The 21,863-nt window shown below is 41.8% G+C and overlaps 1 protein-coding gene across 1 annotated transcript; it reads right to left on the bottom strand.

Moving 5' to 3' along the window:
- Window positions 1-62: 62 nt before the first annotated feature.
- On the bottom strand, window positions 63-21,416 carry smc5 (structural maintenance of chromosomes 5). The gene is made up of 24 exons (XM_034145329.1): window positions 21,181-21,416; window positions 18,103-18,244; window positions 17,741-17,793; window positions 17,081-17,243; window positions 16,707-16,841; window positions 16,368-16,508; window positions 16,085-16,246; window positions 14,109-14,180; window positions 13,552-13,807; window positions 13,268-13,422; window positions 12,789-12,902; window positions 12,578-12,672; window positions 12,342-12,474; window positions 11,694-11,867; window positions 11,403-11,572; window positions 11,127-11,250; window positions 10,674-10,796; window positions 8,330-8,455; window positions 3,861-3,956; window positions 3,377-3,481; window positions 3,118-3,237; window positions 2,706-2,885; window positions 2,361-2,456; window positions 63-437 (listed from the first exon to the last, which is right to left on the bottom strand). The coding sequence occupies exons 1-24, from the start codon at window positions 21,339-21,341 to the stop codon at window positions 303-305; spliced, it is 3,231 nt and encodes a 1,076-aa protein (XP_034001220.1). The 5' UTR covers window positions 21,342-21,416; the 3' UTR covers window positions 63-302.
- Between the last annotated feature and the right edge of the window lie 447 nt (window positions 21,417-21,863).

Below are 21,863 nucleotides of genomic sequence, written 5' to 3'. Positions count from 1 at the left end.
GAATACTTAAATGTGATTCGTTGTAAGTTAACTATGTGAACAAATGTAAGCCTTCACACTGATAATGTGGCAAAAATGTGCATCTTTTATTTTACATTCGACATTTAAAGAATATTCTTCATTTATTTAAACATAAACAAAAAGACTGAAACAGCTGAATATTTTATAAAAATATACAAAACGACGATTAAACCTTAATATACTTCAATAAATGATTAACCTATTTATTTTTTCATCTGTATATTTGGAATTCAATGAACAGGAAACAGTTGTAATCATGTAGGTCACGTCCGATGATGGATTCATGGCTTAGTTTTTCGTCTGAGACTGCGCCTGATGAAGGCCTTCTCGTCCCATTGGTTGGGAGCAAGCATTTGGCTGCCGTTATGGACACAAAGGACGGTCATCTCATCAGCGTACTGAAGATTCTGCAACAGCTGGAAAAAAAACAGCAAAGCAAACGTTCAGGAAAAATGAAAAGCACAGGTCGGTCATACAATAGAGATTCACACAAATCATATTAAAATTGCAATCACCTATTCTACCACTTGGAGGCAGTAAACAGCTGCCTACACATGAAGTAGATACAGACCAACATGAGCATTTATTTTGAGAAGTGCTTAGGGCATTTTGAAGAGTGTAAGTCCAATAATCACTGTCTTAAAACTTAAAGACCCAAGGATTTGTGTCCCTAACTACTCAAGGAAATATCTGGCTCCAAGCTGCCATCTAGTTACTAACGATTTTTGTTTAATGTTTGGCGCTGTGCAAGTAGTTTACAAGGGCTGGAAACAGCTGAAGGTGACAATGATAATAACAGTGACAGTCAACCAAATCACTACATTTGCTGAACGAGAGTAGATGGTTATGTAGAGTTGGGGGGAAGTCTAGTTTGTCTCTATCATCATAATTCCACAAGCATACAAACGGTTATATTAAAGCGCTGGGATGAAGGGTGGGGGGGCCCTTTTCTGCCAGGAAAAGACTACTTGGACACATGCCTTTAGAACAGGGGTGGGCAAACTATTTGGCTCGGGGGCCACTATGAGTTTTAAATTTGACAGACGGGCCGGGCCAGTAGCAGATCGATAAAAAAATATTTAGCTGTCCACTCCTCATTATACACTCGGCACTCAATGTTGACTTTTCTTTTCTTTGGTCCACTCATTGTTACAGATGCGGGTTCAAAGGTGAATTATTGCGTCATTGCGTCATCGTTTGGGTCATGACGTAAACATTTACGTGCCTTCTTATGACCCACACAGCGTTTTACGTCGCTGATTTTCTCCGCAACACCGCTCACAACAACATCAATAGAGGATTGCGTCGGGTAGTTTTTAATCATACAAAGCCAGATTAAATTAAAGAACTACTTCTCCAACCTTGTACCATTCTCCAGAGTGCCGTGGAGCATTGTTTATTAATGTGGTTCAGCTGCATTACTGCCCGCTGCAGTGCTGCTCGTCTACCGGAGTTTATTCTCCCGTTAACTCGCGGCAGCGGCCGCCCTAAAGTTTTCATTGTCTGACTGTCACACAAGCAGCTGATAAATATCCCCCATCCCCATCAGTGAATGTGTTTTAGTCTGAACGCTGTTTGGCATCACAACGCTGTTATGAATGTTTCTCTGGCATTCTACAGGTGATGTTAGCATAGCAACCGAAGCTAATCAGACTATCTTGACTACTTGTTGCTATCATATTGTGGCACAAGCCGTTTTCTACACGCATATTTTACCGGCGTAGTTTTCGTTATGATTTTACTTGTGATGGCCACATGTAGCCCATGTATTTATTCCATCCGATAGCTGTAATAATATAAAACAAAAGGAAAACGTCTGCCTCTTCACAATGATCAATAACAGTGAACGGATGGTCATTAAAGTAAGGTAAAATAAACAGAATCACACTAAGCCTGGTTAGTGTTGCCTGACTTTATATAAGTGTTTTTTATAAGTGTGTGGTCGCGTTCTAGTCACTTTGCTCAGCGCTACTGCTTGTTACAACCTGTATTCGCCGTACTCGCCATGAACTGTTATTGCTGCTCAGGTTAATCTCGACCCCCTCCAATGTAAGCGTGACGTATTTGGTTCTTGGATCTTGCCGGGTTGCCGAGTGGGGCCAGCTGAGAGAATAGACCAGACTCCAGCAAAGGTAAATTGTGTCTAGAGTGCGCCATCTAGTGGGATCAACTGAAATGCCGGGTATTGCAGGAAAAAGGCAAAATGAATGCGGTCTTTACTATAATTTGGACAATTTTGTACCAATATTCGGCGGGCCGGATTCACAAGCCCAACGGGCCGTATATGGCCCGCGGGCCTTAGTTTGCCCATGCCTGCTTTAGAAGGTACAAATACTCACTTTGGGTGTAATGAAAAAGTACTGCGATGTCGTCTCTTTGCAGGCTGTGCGGACCACAATGTCAAAGACTCTTCTCTCATTTATAGGATCCATTCCCTACACAACAAAGATAAATAGTCTCAATCACATCCAAATACTCAAGCAGGTGGCAAATAATCGTGGCTTTAAATGTTTGTAGGCTTGCAAAAAATATTTTAACGTAATACATTTCTTGAACACAGGAGGAGTAGATAAACTCCATGTCTGTGTTAATGTTTTGTGTATATGTAGAAAAAGAAAAGAGCATAATATACATGATTGTGTCTGCATATAATGTGTGTTTGTGTGTGTGTGAGAGAGCGCTACCTGGTTGATCTCGTCCACCACCCTGAAGGGGCAGCGGTTGAGCTCCTGCAGGGCCATGAGGTACAGCATGGTGGAGACGCTGCGCTCTCCTCCGCTCTGATGGTACGCCGTCAGCTCGTGGAGCTGAGTGCTGCTGTGGAACTTCACACGGATTCTGATCCCATACTTGTCGTACTCCTCCTGATAGGAAAGACAGCTTTTAAATGGGGTGACAATTACAATTCTTATGGCCCAATTACAACCAAAAATAAAATACCATAAGATTTGTTAAGATATGAACACCATCTTGTGTAAATTAATAAATTGAGCAATCTATATAAGCCTCCTTGAATGAATGGAAACAATCACTTAAATTGTTTTTCAACCCTTAATGTCAGTGTGTGTGTGTTGTTGCTTTTGTGTCATCATGTACCTCGTTCTCTGAGTGCAGATCAACCTCTCCTGCACATTGCATGGAGCGGAAGAAATCACTAAACTTCACATTTATCTGTTCCACCAGCTGCTTCAGAGGGTTCAGCCAGCGCTCCTTAGCCTGTGAGACACCAGCAGAAATCCTTACACACACATTTATTCACAGGATGGTCATTCTGTCCTGCAACAAATCAGACGCTGAACTATATTTCTTTAAAAAAATCATCCGAGAGGAGTCATTGCATTGACATGTCACGTACCTCTGATATGTTCTGTCGGTATGAGGTCAGGGCATTGCTCTTATCTTCCAGCTCTTTCTCCAGATCTTTGTTCTCCTGCTCTCTCTTTTTGTACTCATCCACAACCTCCAAAGAGAAGAAGCAAATCATCATGCAGGAGAAACATGCACCCTCTTAGGGTAAACGCCACAACATATTCAGAACAGACTGTGTGTGTATATATATATATATATATATATATATATATATATAAATAAATAATCAGACACACAGAACAATCTGGCCGAAAAAGTATGAAAGCAGAGAAATTGCAAAGAATTAGATAAATACTAAGAATAAGAATAAGTCATTAAAACAGAACACCATTCTATATTGTCCTCATCATTGCCATCTACATAAAGAATAAATAAATATTAACAGCATTGTACAGATTAAATAAATATTAACAGCATTGTACAGATTCAAGTTTTCTGTCGAGATTAAAAACCCTCAGTTGTGCTCTTACATTTTCACTGAGGCCAGTGAAGCACTCCGCTCTGGACCGCTCCTCGTTCAGCATGGTGTCGATATCGTCCAGCGTGTCAGGCAGATTACTGAAAGCCTGCATTAACAAAACAAAAAAGAGCCATGAATATTTTACCAACTTATATTTATAATATGAAAAAGGATAACATTCCAAAGAAGGAAATGTCTAGTTTCATTCACAGTATTTTTACATTACATGTTACTTGTTAGACGCTTTTATCCAAAGCGACTTGCATACATTCAATACTGTGGGCAATCCCCACAGGAACAATTTGGGGTCAAGTGTCTTGTCCAAGGACACAGCGGAATGTTGACTGATTCGGACCAGTGCCCCCGTGATCTGAAGATCAGCGCACTATCCACTGAGCCACAACCTCCCCATTTCCCCTAGGTTTACTGCCTTGGCAGGGTGCTGCTTGGGTACCCCCCCAAGGGGTGGGGTGCCCCGAATTTTTTTTGTTGAATTTTGAATTCTTTTTTATCCTCTGGAGCAGAGAGAGGAGCTGTGGATTATTGTTATTGTTATCGTACAGTGTGAGACTTACCGTTGAGCGGCCCGACCAAGCAAGGAGGCAGAGGCAGAGAGTTCAAATATAACCCGGTGTGGGCATTTATTTCTCATGTGTGGGGGTAGTGGTGGTCTAAAGGTGGGCTGAAGATCGGAAGGTTGTGAGTTCAAATCCCGCCAGGAACACCACCACTAGTGTGCCCTTGAGTAAGGCACTTAGCCCTTACAGCCCTTACGGCATGTCCACACAGCGGCGTGCGTTGAAAGCTTCACCATTCACTTGAATGGGGTGACGTCACTTTTCGCCGAACTGCATTGCGGGAAGCGAAGCGGAGCTTTGCTGACGTGGCTCGCTGCAAAAGTTGAGAAATGTTCAACTTCTGAAGCTTTGGTGGAAGCGTCAGCCAATCAAATTCCGTTTATGCAGCCAATCAAACCGTGTGTATGCTGGGAGAGACACACCGCAGGTCATTTCCTCATATTCCAAAAAATGGAGCAAGCTTCAACGCACGCCGCTGTGTGGACGGGCCGTTAGTTACTCCAGGGAGAATGTCCCTGTAATTGGTAATTGTAAGTCGCTTTGGATAAAAGCGTCAGCTAAATGATTACATTACATTTCATTTAGCTGACGCTTTTATCCAAAGCGACTTACAATTACCAATTACAGGGACATTCTCCCTGGAGTAACTGAAGGCTAAGTGCCTTACTCAAGGGCACACTAGTGGTGGTGTTCCTGGCGGGATTTGAACTCACAACCTTCCGATCTTCAGCCCACCTCACTATCCATTAGACCACCACTATCCCTGAAATGAAATGTAATGTAATGTGCACATAGTCACCAGCCTCAATATGACTGTCCTCCCTGAACACAGTCAGCAGCCACAAGGATCTCCCACACACTACCTGTCCACTGACAGGGAAAACAGAGCCTAAATACACACACACTAATCAATCAACAAGACACAGGTGAGGGGGGAGGAGACAACACAGGGCACCAGGTGAACACATTCAACAACAATGAAGCTACACAACCCGTAACGGAGGCCGAGATCTATGGGCCCAGAGATCACCTCCGTGACATACAGTAACAAAGTATTTGTACATTAAAAAGTAATAAAATACAGTGTTACACTGTACTGTATTACTTTTCCCTTCTTATCATGTAGCCTACACTTCTTCCTTTCATTGATACATTTAAATCACCTGACTACAGCATATAACATACCTGCTGCAACACTGTGCTGCTGCTGCTTCTCTCTGCCTCATCCTCTATTGCTGGAGGCAGCTCCACCTCAAGGTTCAAGGTTCTTTATTGTCAATCTGACATAGCTACAGAGTAATTATGTAGTTGAAAATCTTATGTCACAGGCTTCTCCAACAATGCAACATAATAACATAATAACAATAAGAGCAAGAGCAATACAAAAAGAATAATAGTTATAAAATAAAATAAAGTGATGCAGTACGAGTCTATATACAAGTTATTGGAATGATATATATATATATATATATATATTAGGTATTAGATACATACTACTGAGTAGCAGATGAATGTTTGAAGTTGTTTCAACAGTTCAATTTTTTAACAGTCTCACTGCCCGCGGGAAGAAACTGTCTCAGAATCTTCTTGTCCTTGCCAGGATGCTGCGGTAACGTCTGCCAGACGGCAACAGAAAGAACAGTTTGTGGCTGGGGTGATGGGGGTCTTTGATAATCCGTAGTGATTTCTTCCTGAGCCGCTGGGAGTAAAGGTCCTCCATGGATGGCAGCTCCGTCCTGGTGATGTGCTGTGCAGTTTTCACCACCCTCTGTAAAGCCTTACGATCGAGGTCGGTGCAGCTGCCGTACCAGGCCGTCATGCTGCCAGTCAGGATACTCTCTATCGTGCACCTGTAGAAGTTGCAGAGTATCCTGGAATCCATTTTGAACCTCCTCAACCTGCGGAGGAAGAAGAGCCGCTGTCGAGCTTTCTTGGTGATGGTGGTGGTGTGAAGAGACCATGTCAGGTCCTCAGTGATGTGGACACTGAGGAACCTGAAGCTGCTGACTCTCTCCACCGTAGTCCCATTAATGGCGATGGGGGCGTGTCCCTCTCCCTGCTGCTTCCTGTAATCCACAATCAGCTCCTTTGTTTTGCTGACGTTGAGATGGAGGTTGTTATCCTGGCACCAAGATGTCAGGTTTTCAACCTCCTCTCTGTACGCCGTCTCGTCATCGTCTGTGATCTAGCCGATGACGGTCGTGTCATCAGCAAACTTCACGATGGTGTTGGAGCTGTGTGTGGCCACGCAGTCGTGTGTGAACAGGGAGTAGAGGAGAGGGCTGAGCACGCAGCCTTGAGGGGCACCGGTGTTTAGAATCAGGGTGGAGGATGTGATGTTTCCCACCCGCACTGCCTGGGGTCTGCCCGTCAGGAAGTTCAGGATCCAGTCACAGAGGGCGCTGTTGAGCCCGAGGTCTCTGAGCTTGATGGCCAGCTTGGAGGGCACAATGGTGTTGAATGCTGAACTGTAGTCAATGAACAGCATTCTCACATATGTGTTCCTGTTCTTCGGGTCCAGGTGTGAGAGGGCAGTGTAGATGGTGAGGGCTATGGCGTCGTCTGTGGACCTGTTTGCTCTGTAGGCAAACTGCAGGGGGTCCAGAGATTCAGGGAGGGAGGAGGTGATGAATGATTTGACTAACCGCTCAAAGCACTTCATTATGGTGGAGGTGAGTGCTACTGGGCGGTAGTCGTTGGGGCAGGTGATGATTGTCTTTTTCGGGACAGGAACGATAGTGGAATGTTTGAAGCATGTGGGGACTACAGACTGCAGCAGGGACCTGTTGAAGATGTCTGTGAACACCTCTGCCAGCTGAACTGCACACACCCTGAGAACACGGCCAGGGATGCCATCAGGTCCAGGAGCCTTGTGTGGATTAACCCTTTTAAAGGATTTACACACATCTGCCCTATTTAAAACAAAAGGGCAGTGTAGCTCCTGGTCTATCTGTACCTCCACAGCCCGGCTGCTCTCAAAGCGTGCAAAAAAACTGTTCAGCTCATCTGGGAGAGATGCGCACGCAGACACTCCCGCAGCACCCCCCGCTGCTCCTTTGTAGTCAGTCATTGTTCTTAGTCCCGCCCACATATTCCTAGTGTTACAGCCTTTGAAGTCAGATTCCACCTTCTCTTTGTACTGTCTCTTTGCATTTTTAATTGCTCTCCGGAGATCATACCTAGACTTCCTGTACTCCTCCAAATCTCCCGCTCTGTGCGCGATAGTGCGCGCTTTCAGCTTGCAGCGCACATCGGAGTTTATCCAGGGCTTTTGATTTGGGAATGTCCGTACAGAAACCTCATCTGATCTCTGATATGAAAGCAATCGTGTTATGATCATATTGAGCTATTGGTGTGAGTCTAACATTAAACAAGCAGTCTGCTTGTCATACATTGCTGACGATACATTTTAAGAGGCAATTTGTTGAGTCACTGCCGCTAAATGCCGGTAGCATCAAGCTAGCAAATCCTGCATTAGCCTCACATCAACAGGTGTAGACAGAACATCCAATTATCCTGAGCTAATTTACTGAATAAACCAACTCGCATCTTCTGTCTTTTTTTTCACCCAACTCATTAGACTATTCTTCTGCTGGCGTTTCATTGTTGTTTTCTGTCAAATTCAATACTGTAGTTCAAAACCGCGGTACCTGCTCACCATCTGTGAGCTATTTTTAGAATGCGCACGCTACGTTCGTTGTCGTCGCGTTCGCGCGCGTCCACCTGGGCAGGCTGTGTGTGTCCTTCTCCTCCGTGACGATAACGGCTTGAGGTTAAAAAATAATAATAAACACATTTGAAACCTTCAGGCGGGGGCTCCGTTGGCAGGGCACAGCGCTCCGCCAAGACAATGGTAGGGGAAACACTGAATAGTATAATAAAGACTGTAATCCACACTAACTTTATGCAGCTCTTGCGGTAAGGACTCGTCATGCTGCATCCTGCAGATGGACTTGGCTCTCTTCATCAGGCCTTTGCCCTGTTCTGTCAGCTGAACCTTCCTTTGCTCCAGACGGATGCATTTTTGCTGCAAGAACAATCTCAGTTAGCAGACATCAGATATACAGAACAGGGAGGAGATTGACAAACAAACAAAATGAGTGACTTTGTAGATGAAACCCAAGAAATTAAGCCTTTTTCTAAACTTCCAAAACGTTCTTCAAACTCTATATACAAAAAGGTCTAAGTCAGGGGTGTCCAAACTACGGCCCGGGGGCCAAATGCGGCCCGCGGGACATTTCAATCGGCCCTCAGCAAATTAAAAAAGTATAATGGAATACGGCCCACAAATGAAACTGAACAATATAGATGTTTTTTATTTTAAAGAAAATTCAGATTTGACATAGTAAAAAACTGTAAATTATAGTGTCCGTCCAAAAATTATTTTTTACTTATAGTGAAAACTACCCTTGGATGATGGTAAGGTAGACTAAAAGCTTTAGGAATCCAAAGTACAACATATAATAAGTACCCTGTATCAAGATTGATGCAAAAGTGACATTTGACCTTTTTAGAGAGGTTTAGCCAAAAACACTCCACCTCTGAGGTGATTTGGGTGGAAATGTTTTTTCTTTCATATCTCTGGAACCCATTGGTCGATTTTGATGGTTGACACCTCTTTCTGACCGTTAGAGCCAATATAGTTGAAGGGGGAGTCCCCCACACACACTCATTGTGAAAAAAAAGGTGGGGGCTTTGCGCATGTAATTTTGTATTAGAGTGAAGCTACAGTCTAGCTCTGACATCGAGAAACGTAAAAGCATGGATTATCCGTTTTATTGCTCATGGATTATCAGAAATAATTTCAAAGGGACACAGACACATTGGATTAACCTATGGATTAACTTCAGCAGCGTTTTTATCGTTTTAATGCCATTGAAGACCACTTTGGAGAGACTACAGAGCCAAGGTAAGAATGTTAGCATTTTTAGCTACCTAGCGTCACCTGTTTTGATGTCTGTTTTTGTTTATAACGTCACAAATTTGTATAATTCCGTGGTAATGAGGGTACCCATCGATTCTGTGTCACCTCACGATGTGAATCGGTGTCATGTATGTGGAGAAAATATAAATAATAAGGTTTTGTGAGTGATTTTCGGTGCAGTAATCTGTTAGCATTTTTCGCTCGTTGCTAATTCAGAGGCTCAGTGTTAGCATTGTGGGTTTTCTTTTGAAAAAAAAATTAAAATGATCAGTTAGATGAGTTTCTTCCCGTTACATGGATATAAAACATTCATAGTTTATTAAATGAACATGCCCTCAGACACTGTTTCCTGCAAGATGTTGCGGGAGAGCCCCGGTACCGGGGTCTCTCAGGCTTTAACAGGTTAACTTATGAGGCACTAATGGCGCATTTCCATTGCAGCGCGTAGCTCGCTTTAAGCGTGCCGTGTCGTGCCGTCCCCTTTTTTGGTTGTGCTTCCACTAGGCCTCGTTCCGGCGCGGCACGGCGCGGGGCCACTTTTTCCCCTCTTTTCTGGCCCTAGAAAATTGTGGTTCTATCGGGGCCAACAAACAGGGCTGAGTCGGGCTGAGTATGCTAAACTAGAGAGAGGAGCGCTGGCAAGAGGGCTAGAACTACAACAAGATGGACATATTTGACTGTGATTTAATTGTAATACACGTTTCAAAATGATGCCGAAGTAACAACATACTGATACCGGTTAGTAAAAACCATGAATTAATGCTTTGTCAAGTCTGCACAGACGGCAGGCGAAAAACCTTTTAAAATTCGTGTTTTTCTAGATGGAGATTGGCTAAGCTAACGCAGTATATGCCCCGACCGTCCACACTCACAACAACGGCCTATACAGACATAAATAAAGCAGCGACTGTATTCACCATGACACAGACAGTCTGTGGTTTGTACTTGTTTAACTTTTGTCGAGTTTCTGAACATATATAAGGAGCTGTGAGCTCTGAGTGCTCACAGCTAACGGCTGTGTTGTGTTTCTGGATTTCTCATTGAAGATGATGTCACGGCTCCGCCTACACTGCGTTACTATAGTAACTACCCCAGTTCCTAAACTGTAATGGAAGCGCAGCATGAAGTGAGTCGGCCCTGTTAAGGCCCAACGCGGCCAAGCCGTACCGAGCCGTACCGAGTGTGGCCGAGGCCGACCGTGTAGTGGAAATGCGCCATAATAAACCTCACCTCTAGTGAGTGGCCCAGCCCTTCAAATATTTTTCTGTATGTGGCCCTCGGTGAAAAAAGTTTGGACACCCCTGGTCTATGAACCGCTTACATCAGTGGTCTGGAGTTCAGAGGCGCTTTCTCGACAATCATGCTCCATCTTGCTTTTCTGCGCCATCAGCCCCACCGTCTCCAGATTCAGGTACACCTTCTCCATGGTCAGCTTCACCTTCAGCTACAGACCATGGAGAGACATAGAGCCAGACATTTAAAAAGACAACATTTAGGCAGAGAAAGGGTTTGCACTTATAAAGCAAAACATCAAAAGTTATATCTATAAAAATCAATCACAATATAAAATGGTAGACTGTTTTTAGTAATCAGTTAAGTCTGATACGAGGTAGAGTTCAGTTGCAATAGAGCTTGAAAATGCAGAAAGGATACATTCAGAGACAGAAGGATGTAACATTGTTGAAGTCATTCACAACACAACATAAACAAATCTAAATGTCAACCTACCAAAGCTATGGAAATCAGCTTAGCTATCAGTTCATGGTATACAAACCTTAATTTGCTCCATAATCCCTGCGACTAGGGAAACTTTCTGCTGATTGACAGCTGCAACTTTCTCCTTAGTCTTCTCTTCAATCGTCTGCAGGTCAATGACATTCTGCTCCATCTGCCTCAGACTAAACGCATGAAAAGTTGGAGTTAAACCAATTCAAAAAGTATTTGCATTGACCAAACAGACAAATCACTACAAAGAAAATATTCCAATCAAGTCACATTTCCAAGGACAACAGCCTGTTGGGCCTTTTGTTGATTTTTTAGACAGACTTGCCTGTCCTGTTTGGAACTGATCTTCTGCTCCAGTTGTCTCTTTTTGCTTTTCACTTCAGAGAGGTGCTTCTTCTCTGCCAATAACTCGTTGTCACGCCGATCCAGTGTGACGGCTTCCGCCTGCAGGGCCTTCAGCCGCTCATCAATGTCCCGTAACTTGGACTCACAGTCCTAGTCACAGTGGGGGTAAACAGCTAAACTCTCACATATAGAAAAAACAGATGTAGGGAATATTGGATTTAAAAAGGGTCAGGGCTATGCTTCCACGTGTGTTCCCATGTGTCTCCCTTACCTTCATCTGCTGCTCCAGCTGCAGTTTCTCTTTAGCGTCCACAGTGATGGTGAGGTACTGAGAGGGGTACACTGCAGAGTTACTGGTGCTGATCGCGTTGGAGTAATGGGACCTCTTCAATGTGTACCTCTCCTCTGTTGTGTATAACACCTTGAGGTAGGGCTCCTCAATCACCTGTCAGAAAGACAAATATTGACAAAGAACAACTCCTTTTTAATTCAAGAGTATAAAACAAAATCTGGACTTCAATGTTCGAGCTTGGAAATATCAGGAGACAAAATACAACTGTCAGATTTAAGTTTACCAGTGCAAAATACAGTAAACTCAAAAAGGGTAATAAAATGCGTCATACATTGACACAAGTAAATTAAACTTTAACAACATTTTTTTGACATCTAATTCAATAATTCAACTTTTTGACATCTCTGAAAGGCACAGGAGCAAAATGTATATTTAAATTCAGTATGATTTTTATGGGTGGTGCCTTTTTAAAGACTTCACTGACACATTTAAGCTCAATCCACTCCGTTTATCTTGATATCCGACCTTTTGTTTCACCAAAGAGGTTGGATTTTAAATCACATTCACGTCCCTAATATTCTGCTGTGGTGGTTTGAAAACTTGAAAAATGTGGGAAAAGGAACGTACCCTTTTGATCATGGCTTTAGTTTGTTCATTGCCCACCGGGACGTCGTGCACCTTGTACTGTTGGCAGAGGTAACTCATCACCTCATCAGGCGCGTCAAACATCTCCCGAAGGTAGGTGAAGAACCCAAAATGCCTACAAGAAATTATGGAAATGTTGCATTACTAAACTAAAGACAAATATGCATGTTGATCTTATCAAGGTCATTACGCCTCGGATAAAATTCATATTTTCTCACTTTAGGGACTCAATATTTCTAGACGACTGTTTATTAGAACACGACACCTCTGGAGCAGAAATGGCGTTCACCCTCAGCTTCATCTTGTCACGGACCTGAGGGGTGGGACAGAAATGTTTAATTTGAAAGGGTAACAGCAAACATGGGATTTGTCGGATAATTTACACACAGAAGGATTTTTTTTTTTACGACAGCCATAGTCTGCTCTGACCTCTTTCATGAACTTCTCCATGTCGACCTTTCTCTGGAAGACAAAAGCCCGCAGGTCCGCGAAGGAGATGTGGTTCTCCACATACTTGGCAAAGCGAGGATCTTTCACATTGATCTGAAAGATAAAGAAAGGGTTAGCATGTGGGCTTTGCAAATGATACAAAAAGCATCACAACCTTATCAGATCACAAATGTTAGCCAAAGCTGAGACAAGATCCCCAATTTCAAAGCACTGAAAAAATGATTTTTTTATCCCAACCGTTAGCATTAATCATAAGGGTTTTATTCCGTCAAACTTTATTCCCCCATTTAGATTTCAAAAGCTATATTAATTTAATACATGATTTATAATATGCTGTATTGTAGTTGGACACATATCCAAGAACACTTTGTACAGTTGTTATATATGTACAAGGATTTTGAACAATTATCTTATTCCAACTGCTTTTTACTATAAAATGAACCACATGGTTGACTTACGACCAGCATCATTGGCTCATGGACATTCCCTTCAAAGAGTTGTTTGTTCTGTCTGAGCCACTGGATGGCAGCGTGTGTGTCCCTGTGGCGTCCTTTCAGCTTCTCCTCTTTGACATTCATCATGTTGTTCATGTCCCTGAGCTTTCTCTCCAACACTAGCAATTTGAATAAATAAACACCATGTAAACGAACCACATGGTGATGTATGTGTGCTAGCAGCATCTTATGTAAATAACTAGATATTTGTTTACGGGTTCAGATGACACTACTGGTGGGAAACTCACTTTTTGTTTCAGCATGGAGGTTGTCCTTGTCCCTGCGTAGGTCGGACTTCTCCCCTTCGATCTTGGTTCTCTCCTCTCGGATTTGCCTCAGCTCGATATTGACGGCATTGATCTGCGGCGTCACGTCGGGTTGGTCTGTAACTTTGGCGAGCTCTGCCTTAAAGGCGTCAATGGTCCGCCTGGTGTTGCTGATTCCCTTCTGGTGGTCTGCCGCTTCAAACTGCTTAATCTTTTGTGATTGTTTAATATTTTCAATCTGTAGGGAAGAACGGAGAGAACTATCATTAATTATGAACACCACATCTGCAGCTTAAGTCTACTTTATTCTGTGAGAAACACACACGGCACAGGAAAAGTCAACAAAATAGACTACAGACTTCATGAAGTACTGCATCATAAAGATGAGAAATAATTTGTATATAATGCAAATGGAAACTCTTTTTATCATCTCTTCTTATTTATACAATGAATGTGGGGTTGTAATAGTAGACATAAAATAGATATTTTATTATCAGATTTGAGGGGCTGAACGTTTCCTTTCTCTTTCTAAGTCCCACCTCTTTGTTTTTTCGATCCAGCTGATCCTTTTTCTGATTGCACTTCAAAGAGGCTTCTTTGATGGCATCAGTCTGAAAAATAAGATGCTCACAGTTATCATCATTCATAATATCAATCATTAAATGCAGGTAAAAATTGTGCTGTAGAAAGAATGCTAAAAACCTTCTAGCCTCTCGTTTTAATGATGTTAAACATACTAAGAATATATTTTATTGTAACCTTGGTAAAGATTTGAAAAATAAATCCATGTTTAATGTAAAGTATATAATAAACATGTCCCTTCACACGAGACCGCTCGACCCGCTGGAGACGTTGTAGTACATATGCCGGGCCTATAAGTGGCGCTGTACTTCCGCCACAAAATACACCAAAAGCAGCGAAGAAGACCCCCGAGCATGGTTGCCATGGTTGCCTGGTTGCCCTTCTGTTTATTCTCCGCGGTGGATTTAACAACATGTAGTTCATGTAGTTCTCCATGTCCACTTGTTGCTGATGGTTGTGGTAGAGAAGCTGTAGATTTTGCACTAACATCATGCTACAGATGTGAGCAGCAGAGGTGGGGAGAGGCGGGGCTATGGCTTCATCATTATCAGGAAAATGATCGTATAGGACAGGGGTGCCCAACCAGTCGATCGCGATCGACCGGTCGATCGCGGGGAGATTCCCAGTCGATCGCGAGATGTGTCTAAAAATAGAACAACAATATTCTGTTTTATCGTTAATGTCCTATAACATAATCTTCCTGTGCCAGAATAATGCACTTGAACGCATCAAAGCTTTGTGATTGGCCGGCGTGACCCCATGTGTCGGGGCGTGGCTGGTAGACAGTGGGCACTATTTCGCTGACGTTGTCCGTGTCAACAGGAGTGACAGTCCGCACACACACAAGACCGCAATTATGGCAGAAGCAACAAAGCCCAAAATATATAATTTTCACTCCGAGTGGGAGGATGATTATTTTTGTATCTATTCCAATTCAAAGTCTATCTGTCTCATCTGCAATGCGAGCGTGGCTTTATCGAAGAAGGGTAATTTAGGAGCGGCATTTCAAAACAGTGCACAAACGCTACGAGACGGAATTCCCTCCTAATTCTGCCCTACGCTCCCAAAAGGTGAGGGACCTGAAAGGACAGCTAAATGCACAGCAGTCCATTTTCACCAGGCCCAACAACAAGAGCAAGGCTGCTACCATAGCATCTTATCGTGTCAGTCACGTTCTTGCGAAACACATGAAGTCTGTCAAAGACGGCGAAGTTGTGAAAGAAGCATTCCTGGAGGCTGCCGACGCGCTTTTTGGGGACAGTAAAAATAACAGTAGCATTTCAACAGGTTTTTGATATAATAAAAACTCAAGTTAGATACCGTTATTAATCACCTGTACGTTTTAGTTTGTTTGAACTTATTCATTATAATGATTGTATAAGAATGCAAACATTAAGATCTGTTCTGTTTAAATTGATTATAGTCTATTATCAATTCAGGTTAAGAAACTAGTGTTGCTTGCATCCTATTAAAGGCATTTATTTTTATACTCTACTAAAATGCAACAAAAAAAGGGTTTGATTCTATTAATTGTGTCTTTTTTATTGCACTTTGGCAGCAGATTCCTGTGTAGCTTCAGATCCGAGTTGTCTTATTAGTAAGCCTAATTTATACTTTTGTAGCAACACTATTTTTATATAATGGCAAAGAAAGGGTTCAGAGTCTTTTCTTTTTTTCCTGTGTCATATGTGGCAGCATGTTCAATGTTTCTTGAAAACATTACCCAAGACAGCGCCCCGCCAAGACAATGGTAGGGGAAACACTGGAGTCAGTGAGAGCTAACCCCTTTCTGCTACATTGATACGGACAGATACAGACAGATCATATGTATAAAGCAGGCTGAATGATATCTACAGAAAATGACAAACAATATTTCTTCTTTTAGTATTGTGCTACAGCCCCTATCAGAAAGTAAAAACATTTGCATATTCACCTTAGCCTTTATTTGGGCCTCAGAGGGCTTCAGCTGGTTTTCAATCAGCTGAATCTTCTTCAGCATGGGCGCGTGCGCTTGCTTCAGGGCAGAGAGCTGCTTTTTGGCTTCGTCTCGCTCTTTCTTCACTCCCTCAAGCTCCTTACGGGTTGTCTCATACTCCTAGTATTCAAAATGGGAAGAATCAGAGCTGACACAGACCAAATCATTCAGTTGGACTCTGACTGCAAACTTGATTTAATTGTTTGTCCCTTTTGTACAGAGTTTAATTCCCACCACTCACCACCCATGCTTTCTTCTGGTCAAGTAACACAATCACGTCCAGGTGTCTCTTCTTTTCGTAGTAACGCTTCACATCATGTTTGTTCCTCTCATTCCTCTGCTTGGCCTTCTCCAGGAAACTGGCCTTCTCCTTCACAATGTTCTAACAGGAATCAAATCAGAACTTTTATATGAAGTTAAATAATGGATGGGTAAAGTGCGTTATATTTTGTAAAAACAATGGCGTCAAACAGACAAACAGAAGAAGTTGGAAGTCTTCCTAGATGTTGATAGAAAGAGACTTTCAAACTAAATTTGACAGCTCTCTGAAATAAATAAATTATTCAACAATAATGTGTACCTCCAGTTCCCTTTCTTTGGTGCGGAAGTTTTTGAGCTCACAGTGGTATGTGAACATCTCGGGTGGTCCCACTGACTTCTCTGTTGCCTCCAGCAACTCAATCTTGGACATCTTTGCAAACTCTCCCACTTTTTCCTGTAGGGAAGAAACCAACATCATCAACGGAAAGATGAAAACAGTGAACAAAGTGTTATGGAAGTCACACTTTAGTCTTGATAGAACTTTTGAGGTTTCCATATGTGGACCACGTCTGCAAACTGACACATTGATGAAATATTGAAAGCTATTTTTAGAAAAGAGAACACCAGCCACCCTAAAGAAATACTTTTTACATAAATGTTGAGCAGCAACAACTTTAAATGACACAAACATACCTGAGGCAGAAACTGGCAGAGGTTGCCGACTTGGATTTGCAGAGCCTTGACAACTTCTTCCACTGCTTTCTGGCTGCAGATCTTTCCATCGAGCATCCACAGTGACTGGTTGTTCTCCACATGGATCTCTCTGTGTATCACTACATTACCCTCAGTCTTGTACCTGGAACAATAACAACATTTTGATTCTACAATCAGATACATTCACAATAAAAGTATATATATTTGCTATGGACAATCTGCAATAAATGCACATTTTATGGACAATCTTGCATCAAAGTTATTGATATTGAAGTGACTGTTATTTTGTATATATTGATTGTTGTGTTTTTTTTTATCTTAATGTGTGCATATGTGTCCGTTGATTGTGTATATAGGATATACATATTTGTATACATATCTGTATACATATCTGTATTACTGTATGATTTTACATTCGGGATTGTTAGAAACGTCATTTCGATCTCTGTCTGTAAACACAAACTGAGTAAGATTGACATTAAAGTTGACTTTGATATATATTGCAACTAATTTCTCAAATACTGAATTGTGTTTTCAAAATGAGTAATGTATTAATTTTTTTTTTAAATCGGAATTAACACAAATGTGTAATCTAATGGAATAACAGTGTGTGTTTGCAAACTCTTTCACATAACTTACAGTTCGATCTCAATGAATCCTTTATTGCAGCCGCGTTTGACATAGAGCCCAACCTACAGGGGAAAAAAACATAACGAATAGTAAAATACAAATAGTAACATACAAATCATAAGAATTGTAACTTATTTGTGAGCTAAAATAATTGAATGATGGATGGACTGATTAAGACTGGTTTGGGGATCTTACCAATAACAACAAACCCATAAATAAAGCTTAGGAGGACATGAAAGACCTTCAAATAACAGTGCCTATCTATCCATCAAGTCATGCATTTTAGTCACTCACAGGTCATTTGTAAAGAAAGCAAGAACTGATCAAGTCCAGAGAACATCTACCAGTGCTTGTGTTTCTCTGCCGTTTACCTTGTCGCCTCGGCCCAGGATGGCGGGCTTGCCGGCCAGACCCAGACAGATGGCACACACGATGCTGGACTTGCCAGTTCCGTTGGCTCCAACGATCATGTTCAGATTAGCTCCAGGATGCACCACCGAGTAATCGTATGTCCTGTTAAGGTATCAGCCCATATGGATAAAACAAGTCAAATATATATTTGAGGAAAATGATATTGCATATAAAACAAAACTAAGATATGTTGTTTAGCATGTGATATATACTGTTTAAGATAAGTAGGACCTTTATTAATCCCCGTGGGGAAATTCAGTAGTTTAACAGCAACAGGGTAACATTGAAAAACAGGACAGCACAGATTCACACAGATTAATCAAATTAAGGATAAAATCAAAGATAAAAATGATAAATAACTATAAACTAAGAAATTAATTAAAATGAACATATATACATATTTAGTCATGTGTACATATTATTTACATGTGTGTGTGAAAACAGTGTGTATTTTATGTCCAGTAATTGTGTCACATTGTTGACCCATTGTTGTGCAACCTGATGGCTTTTGTGTTGCTATCTTAATGAGAGTTTTCATTAGGAATTCTGCACTAAAGTCTACATATTTTAGTTACAGTATACACAATGTCATAAATGTCAAGGCAGGGCAACAGTGTCACAAACTGCAGCTTTTAAAATGCCCATTTGGTAGAAACATCTAAACAAACGCTGAACATCTTGAGGGGAGAATTGTTGCTCTCCTGTTGCATCTGACTTTTTTTTGTAACGAGGTGTATACTGATAAATACAGTCTATGATTGTACATAATAAACTGGCAGTTGAAGTCACAGAAAGAGCTGTTATGTGACCTTGACTTGAACTCCTCCACCAAGATCTTCAGTCATGCTTTCAGCTCCAACTCAGGAACAATTTAATAAGGTCCTTTAAAATCTTTATTGGAAAACAAAATAGATCAAATGCGACCTGATTGTATGAATCATTTGTGTGCATTAATACATAAGACATTAATGACACACAGGAGATCCAGATGGCAAATCCGGATCCTTTTACGGACTCAAGGTCTTCTGAGTTAGTCATTGAAGAGATCCGGATCATACGAGTAATTTGAGTCATATGAGTCAGCATCACCAAGAGTGTAGAAATCCTACCGGTGAAACAGGAGCCCATAAGGCGCTTTCACACCGGAGTAATTTTCCCAGTATAGTTCCGATAGTTCTTGAAATGTTGCGTTCACACCAAAAAAATCCGGAACTAGAACTTAGTTCATGAGAACCTTTTCACCCCCTTTTTAGTCCCTGCTAGAGAGCAGGTACTTTCATGGGAGAAAAAGGTTCCCATTTCTGATTGGCTGGGTGGATTGCAAACCACGCCCCGTAAACACTGACTTTGGACCCCCCTGTGGCCCCCTGAAAATGAAAAGTTTATGATTAAACGATTTATTGGCTGACGGAATAGGCGGAACTAACGTTATTTGTCATTCTAGTCCAGGAGTGGCCAACCCGCATGCGGCTCTTTGCCCAGTCTCATGCGGCTCCTCAGTTTATATCGAATTTTAATTGTGTTTGTTTTTTTTTGCGCATATGTATCCCAGTTCACCAAGGGCAACACACAGGTTCCAGCCCAATCGTTACACAGAGTTTCCAACAAAGAAGTGCTTTAGCCAATCAGAATGCAGATCCTGCAGTACTGGCGGCGGGCTTTACTGCACTCGCGATGTGACAGTGAAGGGAGAGATCTGCTTCCGATCGGCAGAGATATAACTCAGAAAAAAACGTAATAACTCAATATAATGTTGTCAAATCAAAACGGTAACAATTTGCAGTGGTATATCATGTGTATGTGAGAAGGCCTAATCCCAGAAAGCTGGCAACTGACACAGAAGGACTCCCGAATTTTATGATTTGCGGTAAAGAAATAAACAAGAGAGAAAGTGCATCTCTGTCAGCAGAGCTTCTGTCAGTCAGAGGGTTAGGTAAAAGTTGAGATGTCATGTTAGGAGAATTAACTAAAATACACTTCATTTATTTTTAAATAACTGTCATGAATGTGTGTGAGAGATACAGACAGGGAGAATAAAGGCCAGGCATATTTTTATTAAATTATTAACAAAAATCGCAAATGTGCCCTTTCGTGCATTTGAGCCCCTTCCACATCCTCTGCACGTTTCAAAGAAGCAACATGCATAGTAAGATAACTACTTTTTTCAAATGTTTTTAACTGAGAGTTTGTGTGTGAGACACAATATTAATGATTGACAATAACTGACCTCTGGTCTTAATACTGGTAGGAGAGGTTTAAGTCCATTTCTGTCAATATCATGGACTGTGACATTTATAGGAAATCTGTATGTGAGAGGGTGTGTGTGTCTGTGGGAGGGTATGTGTCTGTGTGTCAATTATTGTAAATTTTTTGATTTTCATTTTGTATGTGTGAGAGATAGAGGGGCACATAGAGGAAGAGAGTGAGGGAGCACACAGAAAGGCTGAGAGCAAAAGAGAGAAGGAGAGAGAGAGGTCGGGGGACATACACCCAGCATGTGTGCCTGTGTGTATGATGTGGCTCTTTGCAGTAACACAGTAAAATGATTGGCTCTTTACCTCTGACTGGTTGGCCACCCCTGTTCTAGTCGGACCCATTAAAGCGGGAAAACTGTAACTATAAGTATCTGAAATAAATATGTGTACCAATAACTGTATTGCATTGTTTTCTTATGCGCAATTACTTCATACTGTCTTTTTCGTCCTGCATTTATTGTGCCCTTCTCAGAAAATAACTGGGTTAGGGTTAGAGGGTTAATGGAGAGGGGAGACTCGTCACTCCCAGGTCATTACTAGGATCCGGGTTAATGCTGCTGCTTAACCCACAACTGACGATGTTCATATGCAGGTCTCATGATAGAGTACCAGGAAGCGATAACTATGTTAGCATGTTTGCTATTAATGTGGCCATCCAGCTATCATGAAGATAATAATATGTATACGATATATTATGACTTTATTATATTATGACTGGTGGCAGTTGAGTTTCAGTCTACAGACGGTGTTCTCTGTTGTTGATACACAGCCGGGGTAACTTACAGGAAGTTTTTCATGGTGAGGCGAAATATCGATCCCTCCACAAAACGACCCTCCACTCCGGTCCCATCGGGCTGACTGCCGTTTAACAAGTTCGCTATGCTGTTGGAAGCATGAGAGCCGACAGCATGACTTCGTCGCCGTTTTGGGGCGGACGACGCCATGGTGAATTAAAAGAGAAGACTGTCAAGCGAACACAGCACAGGCGCGTTCGTTCTTACATTCATGCATTAATTCCCCGCGCGCTTCCTCCTAGTCTTTACTGAAAGCTGGTTGGACTAAAGAGGTCACGTGGATACACAAAGTGTGACGCCGTCGTCCAAGACAACGTTCATTATCGCGAGATACAATGCACAAAGTGAGTCAACCTCTGCGTTTTTTGTTTCACTTTATTATTATAGTTTTCAGAGGGATACTTACTATTTTGACGGTTACAGGTATTAAGAAGACATGATGAAAAAGCAGTATTGTAAATGAGGTTCCAGTTCAAATATAAAGTACAGTAAAATGTTTTTATATAATATAAAGACTCTCCCTAATACATCCATGGATACAGCATATAACCAACTGATATATGTATTTACTAGTGGAAAAATGATGCAGTAATTGCATTGATGTAAACAAAAAAATATGTTTAAGATATACCATCTTATTTGACAGGGCATAACATGTTTTGAGGTTTAAGT

Source organism: Trematomus bernacchii, unplaced genomic scaffold (genome assembly GCF_902827165.1).
Source record: "Trematomus bernacchii unplaced genomic scaffold, fTreBer1.1, whole genome shotgun sequence".
Lineage (NCBI taxonomy): Eukaryota > Metazoa > Chordata > Actinopteri > Perciformes > Nototheniidae > Trematomus > Trematomus bernacchii.
Note: the sequence above shows the minus strand (reverse complement) of the source record. Positions and strands in the feature narration are given on the sequence as shown.